Raw genomic sequence first — 18,715 nt, forward strand, 5'->3', positions numbered from 1 at the left:
AATTTTGCTCCAAGCTTTCTGGCCTGTCACACATATTTCCTCACAGTCAACAAAATAGAGAGAGTACAGAGGAGATTTACTAGAATGTTGCCTGGGTTTCAGCAACTAAGTTACAGAGAAAGGTTGAACAAGTTAGGGCTTTATTCTTTGGAGCGCAGAAGGTTAAGGGGGGACTTGATAGAGGTTTTTAAAATGATGAGAGGGATAGACAGAGTTGACGTGGAAAAGCTTTTCCCACTGAGAGTAGGGAAGATTCAAACAAGGGGACATGACATGAGAATTAAGGGACTGACGTTTAGGGGTAACATGAGGGGGAACTTCTTTACTCAGAGAGTGGTAGCTGTGTGGAATGAGCTTCCAGTGAAGGTGGTGGAGGCAGGTTTGTTTTTATCATTTAAAAATAAATTGGATAGTTATATGGATGGGAAGGGAATGGAGGGTTATGGCCTGAACGCAGGTATATGGGACTAGGGGAGATTATGTGTTCGGCACGGACTAGAAGGGTCGAGATGGCCTGTTTCTGTGCTGTAATTGTTATATGGTTATATGGTTATTCTGCTCTGACAGATAAATGTGAAGGGTTCATGGAATGATTAGCAGCCTAACACTATGGTGAACAATCTTCCTGTGGCTGAAACCATAATTATATCACCTAGCAGTGGGGTGGGGAGAGGGGATTAGCTTGGTGGTCAGTCCTACTTAATCTAACTGTCTGGAGTGGGGAATTAAATTTTGTAAATGTTTGCCTGAAAAAAAGAGGTGGTAGCAGATTTGAAGAGAATTATATAACTAATTAAAAAAGGAAAAAAATTAGGGCCACAGGGAATAGATAGAGATGGGGTTGTAATTGAATTTAGCAAATCAAGAGTGTCAAGATTAGGCAGAATGCATTCCTTTTGGTTTATGTAATTCCATGATACTGTTTTAAACCACTTACTTGAGAAGACAACATATGTCAACAATGCATATGTTCATGATATGAAAGGCTAGAGGCAGTTTGTGGATCATTATTTTTTTAAATCAATCCTCTGAAAGGCTTGTGGGACCCACTCTACAATCCTTATTAAATTCTTCCTGTTCCCAGACTCCACCCAAAGAAGAGTTTATTGTGGCGCAAGTCCATCCATTATCAAAAGATCCAGCAGACCAAAAGCTGTCTACAACGCTGTCCCCCACTGGGAAAGTTCGGCCTGAGCTCCCACCCTGGCGTGGGTCAGACAGACATCCGACAGATACCATACGTTTCAACTATCTGGACAACAGCAGCCCCATTGAGTTAACTGGGTAAGTGTGAGGAAACGTACTAGAGAGCAGGTGTCTCAGGTTCTCAACATTGTCGTGCTCTCTGGCTTTGTCTTGGCTCTCTGGACAAAGTTGATTTTTTTCCATGGATTGAAAATATAGGAAATCCCTTAATGTGGTAACTCCATACCGCCACAGAATTCTAATGAATGGCATTGTGACTATGAATTAGCCACTGGAAATTGAAGCTGGTGAAGTTGATGTAAAAGATCTTTATTTAGCTTACTCAGGTCTTCAAGTGAATTTATTTCTTCTTTGGTCTCCTTTCCCTTTTCTGACACTCAGCAGCACAATGAAGTTTTATACTTCTCAAACACAACGATAATAGTAAGCGATTAAGCAGGGCTGCCAACTCTCACGCTTTGAGCGTGAGACTCACGCCCTCAAGCAAACTCTCACGCCCTCACGCTCATGAAGAAAATTTCTCACGCTCAGTGGTGAGAAATTTTGTGATCAACGAAAATTTAAAAACTCGGATAAACTGCATGGTGTTGGAGAGCCGGGGTTGCGGGAGGGATGGGAGCAGAACCAGCGACCGGAACAGATGCGGGGAGCAGGGACTTGCGAGTGTTTGCCGCTGCAGCTCTGGCCATGGAGCACTCCGGACAGTGCATGTCCCGGTCCGTCGGAGGCGTCGGAAGCGTTGCGCCGCTGCCGCAAGAGTCTCTGTGCCGAAGGGACAGACTCTCAAAGGGAGGTGGAGAGAGAGAGATTCAGATTCAGATTCAGATTCAATTTTAATTGTCATTGTCAGTGCACAGTACAGAGACAACAAAATGCATTTCGGGAGAGAGGGGGAGGAGAGGAGGGAGACAGTGGGGAGAGAGAGGGGGGGAGAGAAGAGAGAGGAGGAGAGAGAGAGGGGAGAAGAGTGGGGGGGGGAGTGAGAGGGGGAAGAAAGAGAAAGAGAGAGAGGGTAGGAGAGAATGGGAGAGAGAGAAGGGGAAGAGAGAGGGGTGGTAAAAGAGAGAGGGGGGAAGAGGGAGAGGGGGAGAAAGAGAAACGGGGGAAAGAGAGAGTGATGGGGGGAAAAAGAGATAGAGAGAGAGGAGAAAGAGAGAGGGGAGAGAGGGCAAGGGGAAGAGTGAGGTAGGAGGGAGAAATGGGGAAGAGAGAGAGGTGAGAGGAGAGACAGAGAGAGAGGGGAAAGAGGGAGGAGAGAGAGGGAGAGGGGGGAGAGAGGGAGGAGAGAGGGGACTAGATAGAGGGGGAAGAGTGAGGTGTGAGAGAGGGGAGAAAGAGAGGGAGAAGAGAGGGGAGAGAGAGGGGGGGAGAGAGAGAGAGAGAAGAGAGGGAAGGGGAGAGATTGAGAGAGGGAGACAGGGGGAGAGAGAGGGGGTGAGACGAGAGACAGAGAGGGAGAGAGGAGAGAGAGAGGGGAAAGAGAGGGGGAGGGGAAACATAGAAACATAGAAATTAGGTGCAGGAGTAGGCCATTCGGCCCTTCGAGCCTGCACCGCCATTCAATATGATCATGGCTGATCATCCAACTCAGTATCCCGTACCTGCCTTCTCTCCATACCCTCTGATCCCCTTGGCCACAAGGGCCACATCTAACTCCCTCTTAAATATAGCCAATGAACTGGCCTCAACTACCCTCCGTGGCAGAAAGATAGAGGGGGAGAGAGAGAGAGGGGGGGGGTTGAGAGGAGAGAGAGCGGAAGAGAGGGGGAGAGAGAGAGAGAGTCTCTGTTTCGAATTTGCCCAGGTGATCGGCATGGATCAGGCTGCGGCTCGGTGCATCCTGGAGGACAACCAGTGGCTGCTGGAAGTAAGTACCAAGCACTGGGTAGAAACGGTGGAAGGTAGTGGACTTCAAATTGGAGTGGTTGGAGAAAGCATCCTGCTTGCCTGCTAGATTTTCACTTACTGTAACTGCAGGAAAAATGTTCCCGATGTTGGGGGCGTTCAGAACCATGGGTCACAGTTTAAGAATAAAGGGGGTGCCAGTTAGGACTGAGAGTTTCTTCACGCAGAGAGTTGTGAATCTGTGGAATTCTCTGCCACAGATGGCAGTGCAGGCCAATTCACTGGATGTTTTCAAGAGAGAGTTACATTTAGTTCTTGGGGCTAACGACATCAAGGGATATGGGGAAAAAACAGGAAAGGTACTGATTTTAGATGAATAGCCATGATCATATTGAATGGCAGTGCTGGCTCGAAGGGCCGAATGGCCTATTCCTGCACCTATTTTCTATGTTTCTATGCTTGAGTATATGGCAATAAAACTCAAATCACTTGATTTTGAAGCATTCATCATGGTGGAGGTATAATGTAGTCATAGAGTGATACAGTGGGAAAACAGGCCCTTCGGCGCAACTTGCCCACACCCGCCAACATGTCCCAGCTACACTACCTGCTTTTGGTCCATACACCCAAACCTGTCCTATCCATGTATCAGTCTACCTTTTTCTTAACTGTTGGGATGGTCCCTGCCTCAACTACCTCCTCTGGCAGCTTGTTCCATACACCCATCACCCTTTGTGTGGATATAGTTACCCCTTAAAAAGTTACCTCTTAAAAATACTTCATACAAAAATCATTGAAATCATACTTCTACAGTGCACTAAAACATGATTTTAATACATCAAATTTCAAAAAGTTCTTACCCTTCTTCCACACCCTCTCCCCACTCGGTTGCTCCACTCCCTCACCGGATACCCCCAAGGCCAGTGATCAGTGATTGCACAGCCTCCCCCCTTTCAAAAACGCTCCAATCCAATTTAAAGCATATATATTGCATTCAAGTGTAAGTTATAAGACTCGCTACAGTATGCACCATATTGCACAATTTCAAGCTGAAAAATGCAAATGTTCCGTACCCTCCGGAGAAGCTGAGTCGGGAAGCTCCAATGAAAGAGGCTCGACCAGCCCCAACACATGGTCTTATCGCTGGCGCGGGGGAGCTGACAACCCCCGACGTGGAGGGCCTGACCGCCGGCTACGGGAGTCAAGATCATCCCGTCAACGGAAGGCTCGAGGCCCCCGACCACGGGAGAGCTAAGGGAAGAGATTTGAACTTTTTTTGCCTTCCATCAAAGTGAGGAATGTGGAGGAGTCACTGTGGTGGATGTTTATATAAAAATGTATTTTGTGTGTTCTGTTGCTTTTTATTTATATGACTGACTTGGCAAATGAAATTTCTTGGCTAATTAAGTATTAATTGTGATTGTGATTTTTTGATTATGTTTCTCTATGGATTATCACCTTGTCGTGGTGGAGAAGCTTGTGTGACTACCTTCATTTACAAAATATTGCAGTGTTCCAAACATTATGGTGCCTTGAAATGAGGGGACAATGTATAAACACTGCTGTAATTTCTACATGGTGAAACCAAAATGTGTAAAAATACCTTTTATTAAAATCTGACAATGTGCACTTTAACCACATGTGATGTTTTTTTTCTCTATTACAAATCTCAAATTGTGGAGTACAGAGGCAAATAAATAAATGATGGGTCTTTGTCCTAAACATTATGGAGGGCACGGTATGTCTTCAAACAAAGTTAATGCAGGAAATGGCACTTAATGTTTTCCTTGATCTCATCATGGAGGTTTCAATGAGAAAAAATTAACATGAATATTTATTTGTTGCTTTCCCTACATAATTACAAAAGTACAGAATCGGGATATTGCACCTTCAGTGGGTGGTTTTGATGGCCTTGAAGAATCATTGGATGGTACATTGTTTATTAATCATTGCACAAGTGTCAAGCATTGCTTGGCTTGTTAGTTTCCAAAGCAAACCTCTAAAGTCATCTCCCACGGTGAAATTGGCTATCTGTGTTCTTAAGTAACAATGATGTGTGGGGAGATTATAAGAAACAAATTTCTTTTGAAGACGAGTTCTCGCTTGAATTAACTAATGGGATCTTGGTGTTATGTACAGGTGTCTCTTTGTCATGTGTTTGTAATCTGGATATGACCAATAATTACCAACATTGTGCCTAAAAATATACTTATTGCACCTTATTATGTTTATTGAGTCAACTGTCAAAAGCCTGAATAGATTTTTAATTGGACAGAGTAAACTATTCATTATTATGAGCAGTATGTAATTTTAAGGCACAGCATATGTTAATTGGAATTGTGTTCATTCCTTTAACCCATTACACAAGGATATATTTGCAATGCTTAATTTCCCGATGCACTTTCTTGCAGGTAACATGTCAGGGTCTTTTTAACAAGTCTGATGCCTTTCAGAACTTCGTCATTCTGTATATCCTGCCTTAAATTAATAACATTATCATTTTTGGATGGTCTATTTATCCAGGAAAAAGAAGGGCAATCAAACCACCCCTGATCTTATTCGACAGAGTCTCGACAGAAAGAAGCATCTATCGGCAAACTATAAAATGCGTAAAGTAAAATCACTGGTAGGCTCACTGATACTTCCTTTCTTGGCCCTCTTAAAGGGATCTTGGATATAGTGAAATATGTTTTTAGAAAGAAGCAAAATACCGTTGAAAGCATAGCAATGATCTGGGGGGGGGGGGGAGTCCAGACCCAGGGGGTCACAGTTTAAGTATAAGGGGTAGGCCATTTAAGACTGAGTTGTGGAAAAACTTTTTCACCCAGGGAGTTGTGAATCTGCGGAATTCTCTGCCACAGAAGGCAGTGGAGGCCAATTCACTGGATGTGTTCAAGAGAAAGTTAGATAAGGCTCTTAGGGCTAACGGAATCAAGGGATATGGGGAGAAAGCAGGAACGGGATTATGATTTTGGATTCATAATCATATTGAATGACGGTGCTGGCTGGAAGGGCTGAATGGACTATTCCTGCACCTATTTTCTATGTTTCTATCTATTTTATCATATGCACATAAGCTGCTTGCTGACTTTGATAATGTCCAAGTTCACCACTGAGGTGTTTGAGGTATGATATAGATATCAACACATGATGATATCTATTTTGCCTTCCCATTCCCATGGCATTTCTAAACATGATCAGCATTTCACATTTTACATTTTGAGATCTTATTTGCAAACCTCGTACCTTTTAATCTTAATTGTCAATTGATCACGGGACATACCTTGTGGTTTGCAAGTGGTGTGGAAGTAGTTGCTAGAGGTGCACTGATCATCCTAGATCTTTCCACAACTAGCGCCCTCATGATTCCCACCCTAAACAATGATTTCCACCCTAAAGCCTTGCTTTGTCAAGTATTCTGCTTCAAGCTGAGCCAAGACTCTTTATAATTTAGAATGTGGAAACAAGGAATTGAAGATATTGATTTACAAATAAAAAGTGTCTAAGTGCAGTTGTAACTCAACGAGTTAAGTAGTATCCCTGAAGAACATGGATAGGTGACGTTTTGGGTCAAACCCCTTCTTTAGACCATAGTTTGCCTGTAAGCAATCTTTAAGGGAAGAATAAATTAATTGCTGCTTCATTCTAAAGCAGCCTCAAATTCTATTTGCTAACATGCAACTGAAATGGCAGCACTGCCCCCTTTCCGTTAATTTATTGATTTCTAGGCTTTGTTAATCCGACTGATAATGTCTGAACAAAGAAAGGAACTTGGAATCACTAGTACAGCACAGAGAGATCATCTGACCCTGGCCCCATCCTTCTATATAGGGCTGCATCTCTATAATCATATGTTCAGCTGTTTTTTTTAATTTATGCCAATGTTTGCTCCCATGACTTCAACTGAAAGACCATTCAAGGATACAGTGGCGGACTGGGTCTAAAAATATTGGTTGCCAGGAGACAAAAGGGACCCACCCACAACTACAATGCTCTCATTTGACAGGGGCCCACTTGCCATCACTTGCTATCACTTCATCAGGGGCTCACTTGCCATCGGGCAAGCTGACACCCTGGCCAGTCCGCTATTGCAAGTATAAATAGTTAGTGCGGAATTTGCCGTTTATGCATGTCCCAATCCTGGAATCACAATTCTACTTGTTTCATCTCCTTTAAAATAGCAGGAGTTCAAATTCTCTCAGCCTTTCCTCTTTACTCGTTTTTCCTGATAGTGTGTATGTTTCTGATGGATGAAGTATTAGATCTTGAATAGTTTTTACATGTTTTTCAGTTTCCAAGGGGGAGAAGAAAGCTGGAAAAGGCGAGAGGCAGGACAAAGTGTGGCAGGCAATAGGTTGCTATAGGCAAGGGATGTTTTTGATAAGCAGATATCGGGACAGGTTTGAAGAGTAGCAGAATGTCAAGCCAGAGGGAGGAATGTAGCAGGGGTGGGGTGGGATGTGGTGCGGTGCGGTGCGGTGCAAGAGGGAAATAGGTGGGAGTCCAGGTTGGGCACGGGGGAGGTTGGATGGGAGGAGGGGAGGGGGGGGTGTGGTTGTTAGGGGTTACCTAAAATTGAATGATTCAGTTCATACTGTTGGGTTGTAAGCTACCCATACGGAATATGAGGTGCTGTTCCTCCAGATTGCATGTGGCCTCACTCTGGCAATAGAGGAGACCCAGGACAGTAAAGCCAATGGAAATGGGAAGGGAAGTTAAAATGGTTAGCAACTGGGAGATCCAGTCGGTCTTAGCCGACCGGGCGCAAGTGTCGCTTGGTTTTACTCTGCTCTATCTTGAACTCATCGGAATTGATGCTACTGTGCCATCTACTGATCATTCTTGTTTACTGCAACTCAGTATTGCAGGTGAATGCAGTTTGGTTTTATTTTATTAATTATAATACAACTCACTACAGTTAAACTTTAATATACCAGTAGGTACATTGAAACATTAGATCAGCAGTAAAAAGAAAATTGGGAAGAATATTTTTGACAAAGGATAGTAAATTATCTGAGTAATTTATAGTCCCCCCCCCCACCCCCCTCAGGCTTTTCCATTCCCTTTGAATCTCGCCATTGCAGAATAGATAAATTCATAATCTTTCTGCAAAGAAGAACAATTAAAATGGCGAGAGTAGTCTGTGCTATTGATATGTTAATATGGCAAGAACAAGCAATTGGACTTCAATTATGCCTATCACAACCAGGCAGCACAGTGATGGAGCTGGTAGTGCTGCTGACTCACAGCACGAGAAGTTTGTTCCTGACCTTGGGCGCTGTCTGTTTGGAGTTTTCACGTTTTCCCTGTGGCTGCATGGGGTTCCTCCGGGTCTCAGGTTTCCTCCCAGATCCCAAAGACATGCGAGTTTGTAGATTAATTGGCCTTTATAAAATTGCTCCAAATGTGTAGGCAGTGGAATAACATAGAGCTTATGTTAATGGACATTGGAAGGTCACCTAGACTCGATGGGGACATGGGCCTATGTCCATGCTGTATCTCTAAACATGGACATACCAAAAGCGTTTGTAAGACGGTGAATAATCTCGAACTGTATTTGCTATTGCAAAGTTGGGGAAGTCCAGGACAAGGGGTCACAGTTTAAGGATAAGGGGGAAATCCTTTAGGAACAAGATGAGAAAAACATTTTTCGCACAGAGAGTGGTGAATCTCTGAAACTCTCTGCCACAGAAGGTAGTTGAGGCCAGTTCATTGACTATATTTAAGAGGGAGTTAGATGTGGCCCTTGTGGCTAAAGGGATTGGGGGTATGGAGAGAAGGCAGGTACAGGATACTGAGTTGGATAATCAGCCATGATCATATTGAATGGCGGTGCAGGCTCAAAGGGCCGAATGGCCTACTCCTGCACCTATTTTCTATGTTTCTATGTAGGAAATGTGACGGCTGGTAGTTGCACAACAATTTCACACAGCAACAATGAACCAATGATCAAAGAGTCTATTTTAACAATGTTGATAGTTAATATTGGTGGGGTTATTGGGGACAGATAGCACAACAGGGCGACAGATAGCACAATGGGCTAAGAGTTCGGCTGGCGACCGGAAGGTAGCCGGTTCAAATCCCGCTTGGAGTGCATACTGTCGTTGTGTCCTTGGGCAAGACACTTCACCCACCTTTGCCTGTAATGGAATGTACAGCGGCAGGCGCGGGCACACCATGACGCCCTGTGTCTCCCTTTCAAGGGAGATGCTAAAAATGCATTTCATTGTCTCTGTACTGTACACTGACAATGACAATAAATTGAATCATTTCATTTCATTTCATTTCGTTATTGGGGAAACTCACCTGCTCATCCAAAACATGAAAACTATTACCATGGGATCTTTTACCTCTGACTTGGTGCACTTAACCTACAGCTCCATCACTTTTTCATATCAACTAGATATTGTATCACCTTCCAAGCAACCATATCAAGTCCTTAGTGAATCCACCTTGTCCCTACACTCTAGACCTGCTTTATCTCCATGGATCCTCCCTAATTTTAGTCTCATTTGTTGCATTTGTCCAACTATAAAATACTTATGATTGTTTCTTGTACTTACATTGTGCTCAGATGTGCATGTCCCTTGACTTTAACTTCAATCAAAAACGGCAACTTCGTCCAGTCTGGGCAAGTCGTAGTGCAGTGGGAGGTTTTGTTTCCAAGGAAGAAGTCAATGCATTAACCCAAAGTTCCGAGTGGAATGCTGGTATTCGACCAGCACCAGTTCGACCAGCTGTTCCAGTCATGAGTGAAAAAGGACATAAAGCTTCTTTACGGACCCAGAGGAGCACCCCCTGTGAGTATCAATGGCAACCATTGTGTTAATTCCTTTAGTCCTTTCTGGACAACACTGACAATATTTATGTGATCCATAAACAATTTGTTGATAAAAGGAAGATCTTGCATTTCTCCAGCGTTAAAATGTGTCAGAGTGCTGTACAACTAATGAAGTACTAGACTAAGTGGGACCCGTTGGGTCCCATGTTCACACGGCAGGGCTGGTCTCCTTACGCAATATTCCACCTCTCCACCAATTCCAATATTGGTGGCCAGTGGGGAAGGAGGGGGCTTTCTGGAGCGCTAGTATGGTTGTTGTGGGCCGAAGGGATTGGTTTCCAGAGGGCTACTATGGACATTGTGGGCCGAATGGATTCTTGGGCTGGCAGCTCAGTCATTCAGGCCTGGTGGGCTGGCAGCTCAGTTACTCAGGCCTGGTGAGCTGGCAGCTCAGTCACTCAGGCCTGGTGGGCTGGCAGCTCAGAAACTGCCAGAAATTCTGCCTAAAACAGTTGAAAGACTCTGTGAGAGAGATCAGGGGGAGAGGGGGAGAAAAGTCTATCCTGGCCTGGATCTCACAAGGAGCCAGTGAAGGAGGGAGAAAAACGCTGGGGTGAAGTTTAATACTTGCAGGGGGAATACTTACTGATGGGCCAAAGGCATTCCTGGGCTAGTACAGGCCTGATGGACTGAAGGGGCTCTTTAAAAAAAAAATTTAAAAATCTCAGTGAAAGGCACTTTTTACGGACTTTTCCTGGCCTGGCACGGGCCTTTTGAGCCAAAATACTCCTCTTGGGCTAATACGGGCATTTTTTGCAAAAGGGACTGGTTTCTTGTGGGCCAAAATTAGTGGTTTCAGGCAGGCCAAACAGCTCATTGCATTTTCATTTCATTTCCATTTCCATTGCAGTTTCAAGCACAGCACAGGCCGAACAGCTCATTACATTTTCATTTCGATTCCATTGCCATTGCAGTTTCAAGCACAGGGCAGGCCGAACAGCTCACTGCATTTTCATTTTGCTTCCATTGCCATTGCAGTTTCATGCACAGGGCAGGCCGAACAGCTCACTGCATTTTCACTTCCATTGCCATCGTTTCCATTGCTTCCTTGCCATTGCAGTTTCAAGTGCAGGGCAGGCCAAACAGCTCACTGCATTTTCATTTCGCTTCCATTGCCATCGAATTTCAAGCACAGGGCAGGCCGAACAGCTCACTGCATTTTCATTTCGCTTCCATTGCCATTGCAGTTTCAAGCACAGGGCAGGCCAAACAGCTCACTGCATTTTCATTTTGCATCCATTGCCATTGAAGTTTCAAGCACAGGGCAGGCCGAACAGCTCACTGCATTTTCATTTCGCTTCCATTGCCATCGCAGTTCCAAGCACTGAGCAGGCGAACAGCTCACTGTATTTTGATTTCGCTACCATTGCCATTGCAGTTTCAAGCACAGGGCAGACCGAACAGCTCATTGCATTTTCATTTTGCTTCCATTGCCATTGCAGTTTCAAGCACAGGGCTGGCCAAGCCAAACAGCTGATTGCATTTTCATTTCATTGCCATTGCCATTGCCATTGCAGTTTCAAGCACAGGGCAGCCCAAGCCAAACAGCTCATTCCATTTTTATTTCATTACTTTGCCATTGCCATTGCCGTTTCAAGCATAGGGCAGGCCAAGCCAAACAGCTGATTGCATTTCCATTTCATTTCCATTGCAGTTTCAAGCACAGGGCAGGCCAAGCCAAACAGCTGATTGTATTTTCATTTCATTCCCATTGCCATTGCAATTTCAAACACAGGGCAGGCCAAACCAAACTGCTGATTGCATTTTCATTTCCATTGCCATTGCCATTGCAGTTTCAAGCACAGGGCTGGCCAAGCCAAACAGGGAGTTAGATGTGGCCCTTGTGGCTAAAGGGATCAGGGGGTATGGAGATAAGGCAGGTACGAGATACTGAGTTGGATGATCAGCCATGATCATATTGAATGGCGGTGCAGGCTCGAAGGGCCAAATGGCCTACTCCTGCACCGATGTTCTATGTTTCTAAATATGTTCACAACATAAAAATGCTAGAAAATTCGTTTTTTGGTAATATTGGCTGTGGAATAAATATTGCTCATTAAATGATGAATCCCCACTCTTTCCCCCCAGTAAACATTAGCCAAGAACTGGCAGAACTCGTGAACTATTCTTCAAGGTTAGGTCAAGTGGTCTTTTATAACTACCTGGGATGGCTAATTTAGAAACAATGTAATCATCATTCAAAAGGTGGGATCTCTGATCATGCACTGAGCCTTCAATGCTGCACTGGAAGTACATTATGTGCTTAAATCTCTCAATTGAGGTTTAAACCTTGACCTTCTTGTGCTTGGAATATTTCCTCTATATTTTCAGCCATGCATATTCCCTCAGTTTCTTGCAATAACAAAATTGCTGCTGGTTTTGCACTGAACTCATTCGCTATCCTATTGATATCAATGTATTTTATATCAACGTATTTTATTTGAAGCCTTGGTACTTTGTCTGGTTCTTCATGTGCATAAGGCAGAAAAAATAGCTTACTGCTTTATAGTCAGCACTATTTATAATAAACATAATTTGGTGAGTTAGATGTTGCAGAATAGTTAATTTGAATCATGATACAGCAGTGCCATGCACAGGATTAATCATGGTTTAGTTATGGCTGGCAGATTATTATCGATGTTGCCTTAAAGCTAAGCAGAATTCATGAATGTATCCATAAACCTGTACAAAGAAGCTCTTATGCACATGACGCATCTATAACTTTTGCCTTTTCACATTCTAGGCCATAAGGCAAAGGGGGGGGGGGCATAGCTAGGATTGCAAGGAGCGCCACAAGCCACATGAATTTTTATTACATTTAAGCAAATATGTCCACTAACTTTAGAAGATCAATGCTCATTCAGTAGTAGTGTTATTCTCAAGAGACAGTGAAGGCTCCTGAAAGCATTTAAGATTTTGAAGAGGGGCAAAATAGCACACTCCAGGAAGAAAATGTCTAAATCTCTGTTGTGTTCTCTGCACCTTCCTCCTTTCTCAGCCTGCCCACTCTTTGAGAGTCAGCCATGGCAAGTTCCAGAAACAGGGAGAAGTGGTGATGAAGAATGAAAGGATTACACCACGTGGAACAGATACTGAGCTGGTTAGCAAAAATGACAAGAGTTGGTGGATTTGGATTGTACTGAAGGAATCACTGGATGGATATGTGGATTATACACAATAAATTGTAATGCGCTGAATGTTAGGGTTAAATAATTAATTTCCTATTTTGTTGTGAGGGAAGAAATGAATGAAAATGTGAATTGAAGACATTTTTAAACTGTAAAAATCATTGAAGTATTATGCTAGAAACACTCCAAGCAGTCTGAAGCATTACATAGAAACATAGAAAATAGGTGCAGGAGTAGGTCATTCGGCCCTTCAAGCCTTCACCGCCATTCAATATGATCATGGCTGATCATCCAACTCAGTATCCTGTACCTGCCTTTTCTCCGTACCCCCGATCCCTTTAGCCACAAGGGCCACATCTAACTCCCTCTTAAATATAGCCAATGAATTGGCCTCAACTACCTTCCGTGGCAGAGAATTCCAGAGATTCACCACTCTCTGTGTGAAAAATGTTTTTCTTATCTCGGTCCTAAAAGATTTCCCCCTTATCCTTAAACTGTGACCCCTTGTTCTGGACTTCCCCAACATCGGGAACAATCTTCCTGCATCTAGTCTGTCCAACCCCTTAAGAATTTTGTAAGTTTCTATAAGATCCCCCCTCAATCTTCTAAATTCTAGCGAGTACAAGCCGAGTCTATCCAGTCTTTCTTCATATGAAAGTCCTGACATCCCAGGAAAGTCATACAAAATTATGTGCTTTGCACAATCCACACAATGTTGCTTCTGATGTGGTAGAACACACTATAAAGGAAAAGAAAATTTAACCCAGGAAAGATAAATGTAGCTCAGAAAAGCCAGTTATGTACAGTATTGCCTGAGTTCGATATCTGTGTAGAGAAATTCCAAGGAGAAAAAGTTCACATAACTTTATTTTTTCTAAATAATTTAAGTTCACCTTTCCTTTCTCCACCAATTCTGATTATGTTCTGATGCACCATCCAGAGAGTAGTAGAATTATTTTCAAAAATCTGTGATGATTATTCAATGATTTGCAGAGAAGTGACATTATGTACAGGTATTTAAATGATTGCTGTCAGTCTATTAGACTTACTAATATACTTTCTCAAATAAATGACCTAACTCACAACTATTGAACGATCTATTGATTAGAACAGCAAAAACATTAAAGAAAAAGAAAACCATGCATGCTTCATATTTAAGCCTGTAGATTCACAGAACATGCTGGCCTTGTTTGAAAAATGTTCTTTGGATTTATCTGTTTTTAACTGAACTGCTTCCATTCAACTTAGGAAGTAAAATTTGGATGGACGTGACTCAGGCATGTGCTCAAACCTACCTTGAGCTCTCTGGGTGTCCATCCTGTGATAGGGCTGTGGCATTGTTATGTGCTTCTGAAATAAATTGGTCCAGTGATATTTCTTGTTGTATTTTAAATAGGCTCCACAATGATTGCTTCTTGAAATTGTCTTTAACACTTATTACCACTGACCTCTTGGCTGTTCCTTTTGAAGCTGAATGAAAGGATAAGAGTAGATTGTAGTTACAGTAGATGAATAACGGGGTTCATTGGCAGAAACTAGCTCTCCATGCTATACAAATGAAGACCTTAATTATTCAATAGTATATTTACTAATGATACATGTATGATTATGTGTGTATTTGTGGAAAAATATGGCAGTTAATGTGTAGATTAACACATTTGTGTAAAATGTACATGGTGTGTGTGTGCATATCTGTGGATGATCAAGTGTATGTATACATATGAATGTGGATGATAGGTGCTGTATGACTCTACATGGATGAATGCATATGTATATATGCACAGAGAAGTGTGATTCTGTGGATGATTGTTTACTTTATGCAGTTCAACATTATCTATATAATTGCAGATGAGTACTTACAATTAGGTGTTGTATATGTGAATGATTTAGACAATAGGTGCAGGAGTAGGCCATTCGGCCTTTCGAGGCAGCACCGCCATTCAATGTGATCATGGCTGATCATCCTCAATCAGTACCCCGTTCCTGCCTTCTCCCCATTTCCCCTGACTGCTATTTTAAGAGCCCTATCTAGCTCTCTCTTGAAAGCATCCAGAGAACCTGCCTCCACCGCCCTCTGAGGCAGAGAATTCCACGGACTCACCACTCTCTGTGGGGAAAAAAAGGGTTTCCTTGTCTCCGTTCTAAATGCCTTACTCCTTATTCTTGAACTGTGGCCCCTCATTCTGGACTCCCCCAACATCGGGAACATGTTTCCTGCCTCTAGCGTGTCCAAACCCTTAACAATCTTATATGTTTCAATGAGATCCCCTCTCATCCTAAACTCCAGAGTGTACAAGTCCAGCCGCCCCATTCTCTCAGCATATGACAGTCCCGCCATCCCGGGAATTAACATTGTAAACCTACGCTGCACTCGCTCAATAGCAAGAATGTCCTTCCTCAAATTAGGGGACCAAAACTGCACACAATACTCCAGGTGTGGTCTCACTAGGGCGCTGTACAACTGCAGAAGGACCTCTTTGCTCCTATATTTGATTCCTCTTGTTATAAAGGCCAGCATGCCATTTGCTTTCTTCACTGCCTGCTGTACCTGCATGCTTACTTTCATAGACTGATGTACAAGGACCCCCAGATCCTATTGTATTTCCCCTTTTCCCAACTTGACGCAATTTAGATAGTAATCTGCCTTCCTGTTTTTGTTACCAAAGTGGTTAACCTCACATTTATCCGCATAAACTTCATCTGCCATGCATCTTCCCACTCCCTCAACCTGTCCATGTCACCCTGCATTCTCATAGCATCCTCCTCACAGTTCACACTGCCACCCAGCTTTGTATCGTCTGCAAATTTGCTAATGTTAATTTGAATTCCTTCATCCAAATCATTGATGTATATTGTAAATAGCTGTGGTCCCAGCACCAAGCCGTGCGGTACCCCACTAGTCACTGCCTGCTATTCTGAAAGGGACCCGCTAATCCCTACTCTTTGTTTCCTGTCTGCCAACCATGTCAGCACTCTACCCCCAATACCATGTGCCCTAATTTTTCTCACTATTCACCTATGTGGGACCTTATCAAATGCTTTCTGAAAGTCCAGGTACACTACATTCACTGGCTCTCCCTTGTCCATTTTCCTAGTTACATCTTCAAATAATTCCAGAAGATTAGTCAAGCATGATTTCCCCTTCGTAAATTCATGCTGACTCAGACCGATCCTGTTACTGCTATCCAAATGTGCTGCTATTTCATCTTTTATAATTGACTCCAGCATCTTCCCCACCACCGATGTCAGGCTAATTGGTCTATAATTCCCTGTTTTCTCTCTCCCGCCTTTCTTAAAAAGTGGTATAACATTAGCTACCCTCCAATCCACAGGAACTGATCCTGAGTCTACAGAGCATTGGAAAATTATCACCAATGCATCCACGATTTCTAGAGCCACTTCCTTAAGTACCCTGCGATTCAGACCATCAGGCCCTGGGGATTTATCAGCCTTCACTCCCATCAGTCTATCCAACACCATTTCCTGCCTAATGTAGATTTCCTTCAGTTCACCATCACCCCAGATCCTCTGGCCACTACTATATCAGAAAGATTTTTTGTGTCCTCCTTAGTGAAGACAGATCCAAAGTACCTGTTCAACTCATCTGCCATTTCCTTGTTCCCCATAATAAATTCACCTTTTTCAGTCTTCAATGGTCGAACTTTGGTCTTAGCTAATGTTTTCCTCTTCACATACCTAAAGAAGCTTTTACTATCCTCCTTTATATTCTTGCCTAGCTTACCTTCGTACGTCATCTTTTCTTCCCGTATTGTCTTTTTGGTTATCTTCTGTTGTTCTTTAAACATTACCCAATCCTCTTGCTTCCCGCTCATCTTTGCTACGTTGTACTTCTTCGCTTTAATTTTTATATTGTCCCTGACGTCCCTTGTCAGCCATGGTCGTCCATTTCTCCCCTTGGAATCTTTCTTCCTCCTAGGAATGAACTGATCCTGCACCTTCTGTATTATTCCTAGAAATACCTGCCATTTTTGTTCCACTGTCATCCCTTCCAGTCAACTTTTACCAGCTCCTCCCTAATGGCCCCATAGTCCCCTTTATTCAACTGCAACACTGACTCCTCCGACTACCCTTCTCCCTTTCCAAATGTAGATTAAACCTGACCACGTTATGGTCACTGCCTCCGAATGGCTCATTAACCTCGAGGTCCTTTATCAAATCCGGTTCATTACATAACACTAAATCCAGAATTGCCTTCTCCCTGGTAGGCTCCAATACAAGCTGTTCTAAGAATCCATCACGAAGGCACTCTGCAAAGTCCCTTTCTTGGGGTCCAGTACCAACCTGATTTTCCCAGCCTACCTGTATGTTGAAATCTCCCATAACAACCACAGCATTACTTTTGCTACATGCCAATTTTAACTTCTGATTCAACTTGTGCCCTATGTCCAGGCTACTGTTTGGGGGCCTGTAGATTAGTCCCATTAGGGTCTTTTGACCCTTACAATTCCTTGGTTCTATCCATACTGACTCCACATCTCCTGTTTCAATGTCACCCCTTGCAAGGGACTGAATTTCATTCCTCACCAACAATGCAACCCCACCCCCTCTGCCCACCTGTCTGTCTTTTCGATAGGAAGGTATACATACCCTTTAATATTCAGTTCCCAGCCCTGGCCCTCTTGCAGCCATATCTCAGTAATTCCCACAACATCATACTCGCCAGTTTGTGTGAATATGTATGTACTTGGGAATGAATTTGTGTGTGTGTATGTGAGTTGGATTATATATGAGTGTGGATATTTAAATGCTTATATATTTCTAATGGCTGATTTTAAGGACATAAAATTAATACATTTTATAGGCACAGTCTCGGGTCCAAACTGCATCTGCTGTACATACATGTAAATGGTTGTAAATCATGGCATTGCCTTTTGGTTGTGATATTAGCCCAGGCCGACCAAGGGTATCAGAGGTACACAGAGTAGGCAGAGTGATGCCAGACATTCTGATATGAAACACTGATTTGCCGCTTGTGCTACTGTTCTGGTGCACGACTCTCAGTTAACTCCCTCTAATAATGTTCCAATTGTTGAAAGGCCAATTCCTCTCCCGTGTGCATTATTCAGAGATTATGAACTTCTTAAAGATTATAGATGGGCAATAAACACTGACCTTGCTAGCCTTACTAGAAAAAAACGCAACAGCCCAGCTCGATAAATGTCACTTCTCCATCTCCAGAGGATTATGTTCAAAAGTCTTCAAGCAGCTTCAAGGAGCAGCATGATAGCAAAGCTCATAAAGCTGCAGCTTCACAGCTCCATAGATCCTGGCTCAATTCAAACGTCTGTTGCTGTCTGTGTGAACTTTGCACATTCTGCCACAATCCTGTCAGATCTGTTGAACAGTGGGTCTGTATGCATCAGATTTGAGTGCATGGAATCTCAAATAAGGACTTGATGTATGGAAGGAAGTTAAAATTGGAACCGAGGAATATTGGCAGGTGAAGATTTAAAGTTTTACTGAGATATAATGTAATTATATGAGTAACATGAATATGGATGCAATTATGAAAGTTAGGAGGAGTTTAGTCAATGGAAATATTAAAACTGATTTGATTTTTAGTTCCTCCAGTTACTATCGCATATGGCATGCAGATCTCTTTAACACTAACCTGTTAAATACTGGTGGTGACACAATCCTACAGACCAGCATGGTGGGAAAAGTTTCAAAAAAA

The 18,715-nt window shown here is 43.1% G+C and overlaps 1 protein-coding gene across 4 annotated transcripts in view; it reads left to right on the forward strand.

Annotated features, from left to right (window-relative positions):
* The window catches only part of fbxo16 (F-box protein 16), a 44,025-nt gene that overhangs the window by 21,477 nt on the left and 3,833 nt on the right, over positions 1–18,715 (forward strand). For 2 of the 4 annotated variants that reach the window (XM_055635201.1, XM_055635202.1), the window contains 4 exons: positions 1,085–1,284; positions 5,575–5,677; positions 9,626–9,851; positions 12,891–14,391. In XM_055635201.1, coding sequence (XP_055491176.1) covers positions 1,085–1,284; positions 5,575–5,677; positions 9,626–9,851; positions 12,891–12,958 — 597 coding nt within the window. In that variant the 3' untranslated portion in view covers positions 12,959–14,391. Of the gene's footprint in view, positions 1–1,084; positions 1,285–5,574; positions 5,678–9,625; positions 9,852–12,890; positions 14,392–18,715 lie in introns of those variants that run through there. The other 2 variants (XM_055635203.1, XM_055635205.1) reach the window with 2 other exon arrangements.

Source organism: Leucoraja erinacea, chromosome 5, assembly GCF_028641065.1.
Source record: "Leucoraja erinacea ecotype New England chromosome 5, Leri_hhj_1, whole genome shotgun sequence".
NCBI lineage: Eukaryota > Metazoa > Chordata > Chondrichthyes > Rajiformes > Rajidae > Leucoraja > Leucoraja erinaceus.